Source organism: Rana temporaria, chromosome 5, assembly GCF_905171775.1.
Source record: "Rana temporaria chromosome 5, aRanTem1.1, whole genome shotgun sequence".
NCBI classification, from domain to species: domain Eukaryota; kingdom Metazoa; phylum Chordata; class Amphibia; order Anura; family Ranidae; genus Rana; species Rana temporaria.
This window is the reverse complement of record NC_053493.1, coordinates 290,926,636-290,942,548: the sequence shown is the minus strand read 5'-3', so window position 1 is coordinate 290,942,548 and position 15,913 is coordinate 290,926,636. Positions and strand designations below refer to the sequence as shown.

The 15,913-nt window shown below is 45.2% G+C and overlaps 1 protein-coding gene across 2 annotated transcripts in view; it reads left to right on the top strand.

Moving 5' to 3' along the window:
- ANKRD12 (ankyrin repeat domain 12) overlaps window positions 1–15,913 on the top strand; it is a 174,443-nt gene that overhangs the window by 121,928 nt on the left and 36,602 nt on the right. For both annotated transcript variants that reach the window (XM_040353967.1, XM_040353966.1), the window contains exons 6-8: window positions 9,432–9,632; window positions 10,273–10,415; window positions 12,725–12,872. In XM_040353967.1, coding sequence (XP_040209901.1) covers window positions 9,432–9,632; window positions 10,273–10,415; window positions 12,725–12,872 — 492 coding nt within the window. The remainder of the gene's footprint in view (window positions 1–9,431; window positions 9,633–10,272; window positions 10,416–12,724; window positions 12,873–15,913) is intronic.

The window sequence follows — 15,913 nt, the reverse complement described above, 5'->3', positions numbered from 1 at the left end:
ACATTGTCTGATTTGGAAAGAATTTATTTGCAAATGATGGTGGAAAATAAGTATTTGGTCAATATCAAAAGTTCATCTCAATACTTTGTTATATATCCTTTGTTGGCAATGACCGAGTTCAAACGTTTTCTGTAAGTCTTTACAAGGTTGTCACACACTGCTGCTTGTATGCTGGCCCATTCCTCCATGCAGATCTCCCCTAGAGCTCCATAGAAAACCCTCCAAAGGTTTTCTATGGGTTTGAGATCTGGATACTGGCTAGGCCACTCCAGGACCTCGAAATGCTTCTTACGAAGCCACTCCGTTGTTACCAGGGCGGTGTGTTTGGGATCAATGTCATGCTAAAAGACGCAGCCACGTTTCATCTTCAATGCCCTTGCTGATGGGAGGAGGTTTGCACTCAAAATTTCACGATACATGGCCCCATTCATTCTTTCATGTACACAGATCTTTGCAGAGAAACGGCCCCAAAGCATGATGTTGCCACCCCCATGCTTCACAGTAGGTAAGGTGTGTTGGTTGCAACTCGGCATTCTCTCTTCTCCAAACACGACGAGTTGTGATTCTACCAAACAGTTCTACTTTGGTTTCAGCTGACCATATGACATTCTCCCAATCCTCTTCTGGATCATCCGAATGCTCTCTAGCAAACCTCAGACGGGCCCGGACATCTACTGTCTTAAGCTGGGGGACACGTCTGGCACTGCAGGATCTGAGTCCCTGGCGGTGTAGTGTGTTACTGATAGTAGCCTTTGTTACGTTGGTCCCAGCTCTCTGCAGGTCATTCACTAGGTTCCCCCGTGTGGTTCTGGGATTTTTGCTCACCGTTCTTGTGATCATTTTGACCCCACGGGGTGAGATCTTCATGGAGCCCCAGATCGAGGGAGATTATCAGTGGTCTTGTATGTCTTCCATTTTCTAATTATTGCTCCCACAGATGGTTTCTTCACACCAAGCTGCTTGCCTATTGCAGATTCAGTCTTGCCAGCCTTGTGCAGATCTACAATTTTGTTTCTGGTGTCCTTCGACAGCTCTTTGGTCTTCACCTTAGTGGAGTTTGGAGTGTGACTGTTTGAGGTTGTAGACAGGTGTCTTTTATACTGATAACAAGTTCAAACAGGTGCCATTAATACAGGTAATGAGTGGAGGACAGAGGAGCCTCTTAAAGAATTAGATACAGGTCTGTGAGAGCCAGAAATCTTGCTTGTTTGTAGAGACCAGATACTTATTTCCCACCATAATTTACAAATTAATTCTTTCCAAATCAGACAATGTGATTGTCTGTCTGGATTTGTTTCCACATTTTGTCTCTCATAGTTGAGGTTTACCTATGATGACGATTACAGGCGCCTCTCATCTTTTTAAGTAGGAGAACTTGTACAATTAGTTGCTGACTAAGTACTTTTTTGCCCCACTGTATCTGTATAGTGGGGCAATATCTATAGATAGATAGATATATCGATCTATATGTATGTATCTTTAAAAAAAAGTCAGTGAAAAAATGTAGTTTGTAACACAAAAATATACTCCAAAAAAATTATAGTCCACCTTTATGTTGAAACTCTGTATTTGTATATGTATATACGCTGTACGTGTGTGTATGTATATACACTTATGTTATACTTTGACTTCAAAGAGCATGGGGATTGCATAGAGCTCCACCTGCTGGCTGTAAAAGGTAATTCTGAAAATTTCCAATTTGCCAGTTAAAAAGAGAAATATACTTTTAATACAAATATACTGTGTATTAAAGCGGAGGTTCGGACAAATTTTTATTTTTTTAAAAGCCAGCAGCTACAAATAAGGCAGCTGCTGACTTTTAAAAAATGGACACTTACCTGTCCAGTGCCCCTGCGATGTCAGCAGCCGAGGCTGAGCAATCGCTCGGTCCTCGGCTGCTTCCGCCGCCATCCTCGGTGAGGGAATCAGGAAGTGAATCCTTTCGGCTTCACTGCCCGATTCCCTACTGCGCAAGCGTGAGGATCGCGGCGCGCCGTCACTGGTCCCCGCTTTCTCCTGGGAACAGTGTTTCCCAGAAGACAGCGGGGGGGATGACGTACCAGGCTGGATTCCCCGCGGGGATCCGAACCCGGAAGTGGTCCAAATGCCTGTCTGACAGAAGTTTTTGCAAAAAAAGAGATTTTTAATACAGCTTACCTGTAAAATCTTTTTCTTGGAGTACATCACGGGACACAGAGCGGCATTCATTACTATATGGGTTATATGGAGTACCTTCAGGTGTAGACACTGGCAATCTCAAACAGGAAATGCCCCTCCCTATATAACCCCCTCCCATAGGAGGAGTACCTCAGTTTTGTAGCAAGCAGTATGCCTCCCAAAATGGTCCTCAAAAAAGAGGGGTGGGAGCTCTGTGTCCCGTGATGTACTCCAAGAAAAAGATTTTACAGGTAAGCTGTATTAAAAATCTCTTTTTCTTTATCGTACATCACGGGACACAGAGCGGCATTCATTACTATATGGGATGTCCCAAAGCAATGCTTACAATGAGGGGAGGGAGAACATCTCCAAGACAAAAGGATTTAATTTAGAGATATACTCAAATCATAATAAATCCAACTTAGTTGAGAAAAATAATTTTTAAATTTTAAATTTAACTCAAAAAAGAGGAGCCCCCGGAATCCGAGGGTCTCAAACTGCAGCCTGCAGCACTGCCTGCCCGAAGGCAGTATCAGTATTCCTTCTTACGTCCAACTTGTAGAATTTTGTAAACGTGTGGACAGAAGACCAGGTTGCCGCCTTGCAAACTTGAGCCATAGAGATCTGGTGGTGTGCTGCCCAGGAGGCGCCCATGGCTCTAGTAGAATGAGCCTTTAATGATACTGGAGGAGGCAACCCTTTCAAGCCGTAGGCCTGAGTGATAAATTGCTTAATCCACCTAGAAATGGTGGACTTTGCAGCTGCCTGCCCCTTCTTGGGCCCATCCGGTAGAATGAACAGCACATCTGTTTTCCGGATCTTCTTTGTAGCTTTAAGATAGGCCTTCATGGCCCTGACAATATCCAAGGTATGCAGCAACCCTTCCTTTCTGGAAGTAGGTTTAGGGAAGAAGGATGGTAATACCAAATCCTGGTTCAAATGAAAACTGGATATGACCTTCGGTAGGAAGGAAGGATGAGGGCGGAGAACGACCCTGTCCTTATGAAAAACAAGATATGGTTCCTTACAGGATAAGGCTGCCAGCTCCGAAACTCTTCTTGCGGAAACTATGGCAACCAAAAATACTAACTTCCTTGTCAGTAGAACCAAAGGAATATCAGCCAACGGCTCAAACGGTTGTTTCTGTAAACTTGACAGAACAAGATTTAAATCCCACGGACAAAGCGGGGATTTAACTGGAGGTCTAATACGTAAGACCCCTTGAAGGAAGGTCTTAACCAGCGAGTGGGTGGCCAGCGGCCGCTGAAACCACACTGACAGAGCAGAAATCTGTCCTTTGATTGTGCTTAATGCCAATCCTTTATCCACTCCTAGCTGGAGAAAACTTAATACTCTATCGATGGTAAATTTGCGAGAAAGCCATCGCTTGGACTCACACCAGCCTACATAGGCCTTCCAGACCCTGTAATAAATCACCCTAGAGACCGGTTTCCTGGCTCTGATTAGGGTAGAGATTACTTTCTGAGACAGACCTCTACCCCTGAGAATCAGGGATTCAGCTTCCAGGCCGTCAAATTTAGATGCCGTAAGGCAGGGTGGAGGATCGGACCTTGCGATAGCAGGTCTGGCCGTAGAGGAAGAGTCCAAGGGTCTCCCACTACCATCCTTAAGATTAGTGAGTACCATGCCCTTCTGGGCCATGCTGGAGCTACCAGGATGACTGGTATGTGCTCCACCCGGATCCTGCGCAGCAGGCGGGGTAGTAACTGGAGCGGGGGAAACGCATAAAGAAGTTTGAACTGATGCCAAGGGAAAACCAACGCATCGGTTCCGCAGGCCATCGGATCCCTTGAGCGGGATATGAACCTGTCTAGTTTCTTGTTGAGTCTCGATGCCATGATATCCACGTCCGGCACTCCCCATCTTTGGCAGAGTGCTTGAAAGACTTGTGGATGCAGAGACCATTCCCCCGGCCATAGAGTCTGGCGGCTTAAGAAGTCCGCCTGAAAGTTGTCCACTCCTGGAATGAATATTGCCGATATGCAGGGCACATGAGCCTCTGCCCATAGGAGAATCAAGCTCACCTCTCTCTGAGCGGCTTGACTCCTGGTTCCCCCTTGGTGATTTATGTATGCCACGGCCGTGGCATTGTCTGATTGAATTCTCACCGGGAACCCCTGCAATTTTGACGTCCAAGCCCTGAGGGCTAGTCGAGCAGCTCTGAGCTCCAAGATGTTGATGGGCAACTGCTTCTCTGGCTTTGCCCAAGTACCTTGGCGAGTGCAACCATCCAAAATTGCTCCCCAGCCCGTCAGGCTGGCGTCTGTGGTCACTATCTTCCAAGCCACTGGGCTGAAAGACTTCCCTTTCAGTAGATTCTGAGGGTCTAACCACCAACACAGACTTTGTCGGACTCTTGATGAGAGCGGCAACGGGATATCCAAGGCCTGTGGCCTTCTGCTCCATGCTGACAGAGATGGCTGCCTGTAGGATGCGAGTGTGGCTCTGGGCGTATGGTACCGCCTCGAATGTGGCCACCATCTTGCCTAGTAACCTCATACATAGGCGAATAGTCGGTTCTTTCTTGCTTAGAAACAGTAGGATTAATTCCTTGATGGCTTTTACCTTCCTCAGAGGTAGGAACACTCCTTGTTGTTCTGTGTCTAATCTCATGCCGAGATATTCCAACTGCCTTGTGGGCTGGAAAGCTGACTTTTCTCGATTTAGGACCCAGCCGAACCTCTCGAGGTATTGGACCGTGAGGGCCACTGCTCGCTCCAAGCCGGGAGACGAGTGGTCTATGACTAGGAGGTCGTCCAGGTATGCTAGGATCGTGACCCCTTGGATCCTTAGCTTGGCTAGGATCGGAGCTAGGACCTTCGTGAACACCCGGGGGGCCGTAGCCAACCCGAAGGGAAGCGCCACGAATTGGAAGTGACGCGAAGCCACCATGAAGCGTAGATATCTTTGATGTGGCTGATAAATTGGAACATGAAGGTAGGCATCCTTTATGTCTATGGACGCCATGAAGTCGTCCTTCTGGAGTGTGGCAGCTGCTGACCGCACGGATTCCATCCGAAATGAGCGGATCTTTAGATATGCATTTACCATCTTTAGGTCCAAAATTGGCCTGACATCTCCATTGGGGATGATGAATAGGTTGGAGTAGAAACCCAGCCCCTGTTCCAGGCTGGCCGGAATCCGAGGCGGATCGTTTGGAATCCTCGACTCCTGGAAATGAGGAGGAGGAAACCTTAGGAAATCTAATTTGTAGCCTGTGGCCACGGAAGACCGTACCCACTCGTCGGGAATGCTGGCTTCCCAAATCTCTGAAAAGAGTCGCAGCCTTCCCCCCACCTTCGTGGGTGGGGGCGCCCCTTCATAAGGTTGGCTTGGGGGCTGGTTTTGCTGGTTTGCGAAACCACTGCCTTTTGCCTCTAACAGCCTGTCCTTGTGATTTGCTGTTGAAGCCGAAGTTTGCTTTTGCAGGAGGCCGTCGATACTGCTTGGCATTAGAGGGCCCCTGCCCAGGGGAATACTGTCGTTTAAACGCAGGCCCCTGAACCTTCTTCTTAGTTGGCAAGAGAGTACTCTTGCCGTTTGAAATGGTCTGAATGTATTTATCTAGGTCTTCTCCGAAGAGTCGTCCTCCATGGAAGGGGAACCCTACCAGGAGCTTCTTGCATGGGGGCTCAGCCTCCCAGCTTTTTAACCATAAGAGTCTTCTCATATGGATAAGGGATAACGATAAACGTGACGCTTGCTGGATAGAATCCTTGATTGCGTCTACCGTAAAACATATGGCCTTAGGGACATCTGAAAATTCTTCTGCCTGCTGGGCAGGAATAAGTTTAAGCATCTGCTTAAATTGATCCGATAATGCTTGAGCGACCCCAATCGCAGCCACAGCTGGCTGTACTACTGCCCCTGCAGTAGTGAAGGAGTTCTTAAGTAGTGCTTCCAAGCGCTTATCAACTGGATCCTTGAACACCTGTATGTTTTCTACAGGGCATGTTAACGATTTGTTAACACATGAGATGGCTGCGTCCACTGCAGGAGTAGCCCATCTTTTGGAAAATTTTTCTTCCATAGGATATAGGACAGAGAACTTCTTAGGTGGTAAGAAGATCTTATCTGGCTTGTTCCAATCTTGGAACAAAACTCCCTCTAATAGAGGATGGATCGGAAACACAGCATTGCTTTGAGGCGCCCTCAGTGAACCCAAAGCTGAAACCGTCGATACCTGGAGATCTGGTACTGGCAAGTTGAATGCCCTATGGACCAAGTCCGACAATCCTTGAATCCACCAGCTCTCCCTCAGGGAGACTGCCCCAGACTCCTCTGTATCCGGATCTTCGATCCCTGAACCTACTTGGTCCTTGTCCAAGAGGTCGTCCAATTCCCCTGAGGAAAGGACCTCCTCTTCTGAGGGTCCGCGCTCGGGCGACGGAGATCTATTCCGCTTACTGCCCCGCATAGCTGCGGCTATCATTTTACCCATGCTTTTCTGCATCTCTTTTAAAGAGGTGAGTAATACCTCCTCCGTGACCATCTTAGGGTTGGACTGACCCGCGTCAGCTTCAGCCCCAGATCCCGATGGCCCCAAGGCTCCCTGTGGGGAAAGCAGCGGCATAGCATTGTCCGAGACCTCAGACTCTCTGGGGGAATCCCCACCTCTTGTACCCTTGTTTTTTGATGCCATGGTACAATACCGAGGTACACCTGCTACTTATTGGTACCTGGGACTTATAAATAGTTAAATGCCCAAACACCTGTTTGGGGGATAAAAAATGCTTCCTCTCCCCTAGATGACACTTCTCTTTTTTTTTTTTTTTTTTTTTCAATCTAGGAAAGAAAAAACATTCTGTCCCCCTGAGTAGTATTGCAAGAAAAACTATGAGATGGAAAAGAAACAGCCTATTCCTAGGCTTGAAAACAGTCTTTCTGAAGACTGCAATATTCTTTCTGGCCACTGTGTGTCCTCGGCGCCCCGTGCTTGCCGTTCTGGTCTTTCCTCCTCAGTTCCAAAGTATTGAATGAGCTATATGGAACAAACAAGGAAGGGCCGCCCCTTCCTTAAGCCACTGACCCGCCCTTCCCCCCCAGCAATCTCAAACAGGAAATGCCCCTCCCGACAGGGGGGGGGTGGGGTTGGGAGGAAGGGACCTCTCTGCTCCAGCAAACTGCAGCCATGAGGAGGTCAGCGTTTTGCCTGCTTTGCAGGCCGTGAGGAGGAAGACTGAATGGAGCATCGCCTGGAGGCTTGCAGGTAAGCACAGCTCTCTGACACACACATATATTTTTATATAACACAGGCCCCACTCAATGCTTTTCCAACACTACAAGGGAGGTCACATCTTATGGGGAATAATACATATAGAGCCATCCTATCTTTATGATATGTGACTAGTTTGCCAGATGCAGTGCATAACTTTAGGCATGTCCCCTGTGACCCCCCAGAAAAAACCTGCTAAGAACCAAGTTCCGCAAGTTTTCCCCTCACTTACCTGCTCCATGCCGCAGGACTTTGCCAAGCAAGAGGCCCAATCTTCCCCCATCTCGGTGGGGATGTCTAGACCTTCAGGCCCTGGGTTCCTATGAAGGATCCACTGTCCTGGGCCCATATAGCACTCTGGCAACAGAAACATTAGGCACCCAAAGGTTTCTAAGTTCTGGGCCCAGGGTCCAGCTCTCTAAAAAGAAAAGCATTATGGGCTATACCCCAAGGGTTTGGGGTCCGGTTACTGACCACTTTAGCGCTGAGGCTTTTTTGGACAGAACCGGTTAGCTCACCTAATCCCAAGGATGTGGAGGCAAGCTAAACCATGACTAACACCTAAGACACTGGCGGAAAAACTGAGGTACTCCTCCTATGGGAGGGGGTTATATAGGGAGGGGCATTTCCTGTTTGAGATTGCCAGTGTCTACACCTGAAGGTACTCCATATAACCCATATAGTAATGAATGCCGCTCTGTGTCCCGTGATGTACGATAAAGAAATACTGTTGGGTATAAAGTGGAATTTTTTTTTTTTTTTGGTCAAAAAAAAATCAAATCAATTTAGCCAAATAGTTTAAAGCATGTGTTCTTGATTGTTAAAGGGGTTGTAAAGGTTTTTTTATCTTTATACATTTTATGCATTAAGATAAGAAGCCTTCTTTGTGTATCAGCCCCCCTAATACTTTCCTGAGGTCCCTCACTGTCCAGCCATGTCCACGAGTGTCTCAGCCATCAGATATTCTCCTTCCTAATTGGCTGAGACAAAGCAGCGGCGCCATTGGTTCCCGCTGCTTTCAATCAAAGTCAGCAAGCCAATCGGGGAGGAGAGAGAGGGTGGGCTGGGTCGGGGCTCTGTGTCTGAATGAACACAAGGAGCTGTGACTTTGCTCAGGTGCCCCCATAGCAAGCTGCTTGCTGTGGGAGCACTGAACAGGAGGGAGGGGCCAGGAGCACTAAAGAGGGACCCACAAAGAGGAGGATCCAGTCTGCTCTGTGCAAATCCACTGCATAGAGCAGGCAAGTATAAAATGTTTATTTTTATAGAAACAATCACTATAAGAAATTCTCCCTCTGTCTGAACTGAAGGACAGGGCCGTTTAGCAGACACAGCAGTCTCTGGTGACAGCAGTTTATTCAATACTTGTACACTGAGGATAGTTAAAGGGGTTGTAAAGGAAAAAAATATGTTTTCCCTAAATGGCTTCCTTTACCTTAGTGCAGTCCTCCTTCACTTACCTCATCCTTCCATTTTGCTTTTAAATGTTCTTATTTCTTCTGAGAAATCCTCACTTCCTGTTCTTCTGTCTGTAACTCCACACAGTAATGCAAGGCTTTCTCCCTGGTGTGGAGAAAGCCTCTTGAGGGGGGAGGGAGGGAGCAGGCAAGTCAGAACACTCTCTACTTTGTAGATAGAGAAAGGAGCTGTGTGTTAGTGGGCGTCCTGACACTCCTGCTCGCCCCCTTTCCCCTCAAGAGGCTTTCTCCACACCAGGGAGAAAGCCTTGCATTATAGTTTGGAGTTACAGGCAGAAGAACAGGAAGTGAGGATTTTTCAGAAGAAATAAGGACATTTTAAAAGAAAAATGGAAGGAAGCTATTTAGGGAAAACAAATAATTCCTGTACAACCCCTTTAAGATGTAACTATCTTCTGTGGCTTAAATTTAGCATTTTGGTTGGAACTCAAAGTGCGGCCCAGCTCAGCATATTTGGCAGACGAGCAGCGTGGAACTGCTGCTTTAGTGAACACTTTTTCTATTTTTACCTGCTAGTTGCTTTATGTTAGAATTGCTTCCATATGTTTTCATATCCACAGACTCGACTCCAAATCATCCTTCGCAAGCAACACCAACTCAAAAGAAAACCCCCACATCTTCCACAAGGCAGAAGGACAAAGTTAATAAAAGAAATGAACGTGGAGAAACTTCTTTGCATATGGCAGCTATACGCGGAGACCTTAGTCAAGTGAAAGAGCTCATTCGTCTTGGTGCAAATGTAAATGTTAAAGATTTTGCAGGTAATAATAAATGTCAATAAGCAATATTTTCAGACACCTTTGTTGCAACAGTAAGGCTTCATTCATGTACACAGGACATTTTAACAACCTCTTCGGAACGATTTAAATTGATAGATAGTAACCCACATTTAAAACGTCAGTTTTGCCGCATTTACAAGGTGCATTTAGCTACCTTTTGCAGCGTTTGTGTAAAAAAAAAAAAAAACTAAATGTGAGTTACAGTGCAAACATTGTATGGTATGTATCTGAATTTGACCTGGTATCAGTCTCTAGCAGTCCCTGTATAACAGAGCTGATGTGTGAGCAGAAGCAGCACAAGGAGTTAGTCAGTTCATGTGCTGATAAGCATGCAGAAATATATTTTTATTTTATTGAAAGTAGTTATACTGATAATAGATGTCCTTATGTCCCTAATTGGAATCTTTTAATTTAGACATGTATACCTGTTGTAAAAATGTATTATTATACTACAAAACTTTAATATATTTAGCTCTCACGTTGAAGACAGATATATGCTTTCTTGGGAGAAAAAGCTTTGTTGGTCACATTCCAATGATTTGTTTAAAACTGATTATCATAATAGATTTGTGTCCCTGAAATTATACAACTTAGCCATTGTATTCATTACCTTGTTTTGCAGGATGGACACCGCTGCATGAAGCTTGCAATATGGGGTGTTATGAAGTTGCTAAAGTTTTGATTGCAGCAGGAGCTGATGTGAATACACAGGGACTGGACGATGACACTCCTCTTCATGATGCAGCCAGCAGTGGCCACAGAGATGTAAGTATTTCCTGTTTCCAGAGGTTTTTAATCAGAGATGAATTTTTTTTTTTGAGTTTTCCTTTTATTCATTACTTGACTTAGGCCTCATTCACACTACGGGCCGTTCGCGTCCATCTGTCACAGACCTGAACGGCCGCTCCATACATTCCTATGGAGCGTCGGATGTCAGCGGAGACATGTCAGCTCCTAACATTGGTGGTCAGTGGGAAGGATTTCCCTTACATTGGTGGTCAGTGAGAAGAATGCTACTTACATTGGTGGTCAGTGAGAAGAATGTTTCTTACATTGGTGGTCAGTGGGAAGAATGCCCCCTTCCTTGGTGGTCAGTGGGAAGAATGCCCCCTTCATTGGTGGTCAGGATTTCCCTTAAATTGGTGGCCAGTGAGAAGAATGCTACTTACATTGGTGGTCAGTGAGAAGAATGTTTCTTACATTGGTGGTCAGTGGGAAGAATGCCCCCTTCATTGGTGGTCAGTGGGAAGAATGCCCCCTTCATTGGTGGTCAGTGGGAAGAATGCCCCCATTCATTGGTGGTCAGTGGGAAGCAGGGCTGTGGAGTCGGAGTCGAGGGAAATTTTGGGTACCTGGAGTCGGCAAACAATGCACCGACTCCGACTCCTACTAAATTTAGATTGGAATAAAAAAAAAAAAAAGCAAGTTTAAATGTCCCAATTCACAAAAAGTTATAATTAATGACTTCTCTACTGTAAGAATAAAGACCAATGCATGCAGTGCCTCACGTAACCGCAAAACGAACACGTTAAGTGACCGTGAAGAAGCATGCTTTTCATGTGCTTCACTATATGGCACGCAACGCACAATTAGGAGCTGCAATACTTATACTTTCCATAGTGTTGTGTCCTGCTTTTACAGGGAACGCAGCGTCCATGTGTAACCTAGCCTCTCACTGATAAGGGATTAAATAAATATGTTTTTTGCAGGACTAGAGAGTGAGACACTTGTATAAGTGAAGGGAATGGAGGGCCAATAGTTCAAGACTGAAGCTGTAAACCATTGGAAAAACTGCTGTCATTTAGCTAAGGCTATAAAAACTTGTAAACTCCGATTGTTAGCTTAAACTTTAAACATGACTATGGGATTCTCCTAGGAAAATCATGTTTTAGAATAAATGCCCCTTCCTGGATCCTCCCACTGCCCTATGTTTTGTTTTTGTTCTAAAACAACCAAATAATGTGGTTTGTATTTTTGAACTGGTAAAGAATCCTGTTCCTGATGTTTATGCCTGCTGCTACTATCCAGCCACTTGATTGATTAAAGCGGGAGTTCACCCATAAAACAATTTTTCCCCTTAAATTCCTGCTCGTTTTGTCTAGGGGAATCGGCTAGTTGTTTTAAAATATGAGCCGTACTTACCGTTTTCGAGATGCATCTTCTCCGTCGCTTCCGGGTATGGGTCTTTGGGAGCGGGCGTTCCTTCTTGATTGACAGTCTTCCGAGAGGCTTCCGACGGTCGCATCCATCGCGTCACTAGTAGCCGAAAGAAGCCGAACGTCGGTGCGGCTCTATACTGCGCCTGCGCACCAACGTTCGGCTTCTTTCGGAAAATCGTGACGCGATGGATGCGACCGTCGGAAGCCTCTCGGAAGCGGCGGAGACGTAAACGGTAAGTACAGCTCATATTTTAAAACAACTAGCCGATTCCCCTAGACAAAACGAGCATCCATCTAAGGGTAAAAAGTGTTATGTACGGGTGAACCCCCACTTTAATAAAAAAATTAAAATAAAACGTTGTTTTCATTGTGTTTGTCTTTTGCTTAAACTGTGCAATACAGTAGACTGTTGGCTTCCCAGCCAGTAGTCCTGTGGTAGGTTGCGTTTCTTTCCCTCAAGGACTGTATAAAATACATTCGCATATTAATACAGAGGAGTCGGAGTCGGAAGTACATAAAACTGAGGAGTCGGAACATTTATCTACCGACTCCACAGCCCTGGTGGGAAGAATGCCCCCTTCATTGGTGGTCAGTGGGAAGAATGTGTGCCCTTGATTGGTGGTCAGTGGGATATTGTCTTTGTAGTTTGTCTTTGTAGTTTATCTTGTCTTTGTAGTTTGTCTTTGTAGTTTATGTTGTCTTTGTAGTTTGGGTCACACAAATCATAAATAGCTGGGCACCCACGGATAAATCGAATGATTTGCTCATTATCGAGGACGTCTCTTTTTTATGGATTGGCTTGAAAATAAATGTTTACCTTTCTAGTGTTTGAATAGACTGAACAGAAACTTCAGATTGCTTATACTTAGTTATTTAGGCAGGGTCCTCATCATTGTTATTTTTTCATCATTGTAGATTGTGAAATTACTTCTCCGACATGGCGGCAATGCATTCCAGGCCAATAAACATGGAGCACGTCCCATTGATGTGGCTGACTCTGAGGAACTAGAGCAACTACTAAAACAAGAAATTCCCCTTTCTGATGATGAGGAAAGTTATACAGGTATGCTGTAATTAACCCTGTTTGTGTATACTTGCCTTTTCTTATTTTTTCCCCATATGTAACACATTGGTACAGAGGAAGAACAAGCAAACATAGGTCAGCAAAAGTATTGGTAAAGAAAGAATATAAAGCATTTACAGGAGGTGTGTGCCATCTTTGGGGATTGTTTTCCTGGCACGTCCCACATGTGCCCAGCAGCTGGGGACATTAGTGAATCTTTGAGGGACTGCTGTTCAAGGGTCCCGGGTTTCCGGGAGTTTACACCGGGATAAACTTTTCCTATTTTATTTTAAAATAATAAATTTTTTAGTATGGAGATTGTTGTACCTAGATAAAGAGCACATATGAAAGTTTTGCATTCACATACAGGGACTGTTTTGGAAACTTTGCTGCAAAGCAGTCAATGAATGAAATGATCATAAAGCCTCGCCCCAGACTGCTGTTAAACGTACCCATGCAGTGCCATCCCATCACCTTTCCCACACTGCAGGTTTTAAATGCCCATATGGCTAGGCGGTGAAGGAGTAAAACTAAATATTTACCTATTCCCTCACTTCCTTTCCTCCATGCCACCAGACCCCTAAAACTGCTTAAAGTATTATGCTTGCCATACACTATAGGAAAAATCAGCCAAACCCATTTTAAAATAACAGACATTCGGCCGCGAGAGCAAATGATATTGCCATCATGTAATGACCGATAAATCGTTCGGTGGACATAAATGAATCAATTTTTATTTTTACATATACCTAGTGCAAATAGTTTGGATGGGGAAACGCATTCACCTTTCATTTTATCGTTCGTTTGGCCGAAAATTTCCAAACTTTTTCGACTCAAACGTCCCAACAAATAACGATTTTGTGCCCATTAACCACTTGCTTACTGGGCACATATACCCCCTTGCTGCCCAGGCGAAATTTCAGCTTTCAGCACTGCGTCGCTTTAAATTAAAATTGCGCGGTCGTGCCTTCCAAACAAAATTTACGTCCTTTTCCCCCCACAAATAGAGCTTTCTTTTGGTGGTATTTGATCACCTCTGCGGTTTTTATTTTTTGCGCAATAAACAAAAAAAGAGCGACAATTTTGGGGAAAAAACACTATTTTTTACTTTTTGCTATAATAAATATCCCATTTAAAAAAAAAAATAACTTTTTTTTTCTCAGTTTAGGCCGAAATGTATTCTACATATTTTTGGTAAAAAATAAATAATAAAAAAATCGCAATAAGCATATAGTGATTGGTTTGCGCAAAAGTTATAGTGGCTACAAAATAGGGGATAGAATTCTGCCATTTTTTTTTTACTAGTAATACGGCGATCTGCGAATTTTGTCAGGACTGCGATATTATGTCGGACACTTTTGACACATTTTTGGGACCATTCACATTTATATAGCGAACAGTGCTATAAAAATGCACTGATTACTGTATAAATGTGACTGTCAGGGAAGGGGTTAACACTAGGGGGCGAGGAAGGGGTTAAATGTGTATCCGGGGAGTGATTCTAAGGCTGCATTCACACCTGAACGCGGCGTATTGTACCGTGATTTGCCGCGACAAATTGTAGCGTTTTGTCCTGCGACTTGCCACGACAAAACGCGTCGTTTTTTAGCCTAAAATACGCCGGAGGGGTGATTAAACATTGTCGGCTATGCCGAACGTCGAAGCCGCCTGAAAAAAAGGGTCCGGGACTTGTTTTGAGCTTCAGGCGTACAGCGTTTCGGCGTTCTACGTGGAGATGTGAACCATCTCCATAGCCGACAATGTTAAATCACCCCTCCAGCGTATTTCAGGCTGCAATAGCGTCGGGCGTTGGGCGTAAAAACGCCTAGGTGTGAATGGAGCCTTACTGTGGGGGGAGGGAACTGACTAGGGGGAGGTGACCGATGCTGTGTCCCTATGTACTCGGGACTCGGCATCAGTCTCCTCTTCCTGACAGGACGTGGAGCTCTGTGTTTACACACAGAGCTCCACGTCCCTGCTCTAAAACTGCCGATCACGGGTGCCTGGCGGACATCGCGGCCGCGAGGCACGCGCACCGGCATTGCGGTGATGCGCCGGGCGCGCGCACGCCTCCCAGTGGCCTGAAGACACGAGGCTGTAAAAATATGGCCTCCCAGCTTTATAGAGCCACCTGGAGGCCGTCTTTTTACTATGGCCCGGGACTGAAGTAGTTAATTGGCTGAAAAACTAACAAACTGGCCAAATGACAGAATTTCAGACGATTTTTCGTATAGTGTATGGAAGACATTAGTAGACCGGATTAGGAAAAAAAAAAATGACACTGGGCAGTTTGTCATACTGTGCGCGAGCATGCATACTCGCACATTATGACAGACTTGCCTGAAAAGGCTGTGAGCGCTGTGGTAGTTCATTGAATCTTCCTGTCAGCATGTATTGGCTTTCTCGTATGAGGTTACGAGCAAGTCGAAAACACAGGCAGATTTGCATCAGCAATCTGCTGATCGCTGGTGCAATGCTTTTATAGGTTCCCAAAACAAAAAAATAATGCACATTTTTGTTGGCTGCAAAAGGTGAACTTATCCATTAACCACTTCAATACCAGGCACTTGAACTCCCTTCCTGCCCAAGCCAATTTTCATCTTTCAGCGATGTTTAAATGACAATTGCACGGTTATGCTACACTGTACCCAAAAATAATTTTTATAATTTTGTTCCCACAAATAGTGCTTTATTTTGGTGGTATTTGATCTCCCCTGCATTTTATTGTTTTGCTAAACAAATAAAAGACCAAAAATGTTAAAAAATAAAGTTTCTCTTTCGTTCATGGACGGACACAGCCACCTTAATCTTGACAAAGTGGGTATTAGACTTCATTCAGGATTAACTAGGCAGAAACTTATAGAAAGTGTTAAAAACATCACACACCATACAGTTACCGCCTAGGGGCGGTCCCTCTGGGTATAACCCTTCTCTCTGCATCTCGCAGATCAGTTTTTTTTCTGCCTACCCCAAGGGAGCCATGAGAAGACATGGCTCCCTTGGGGCCCATAGGCCTGGAGATCTATGGGCTCCCTTGGGGC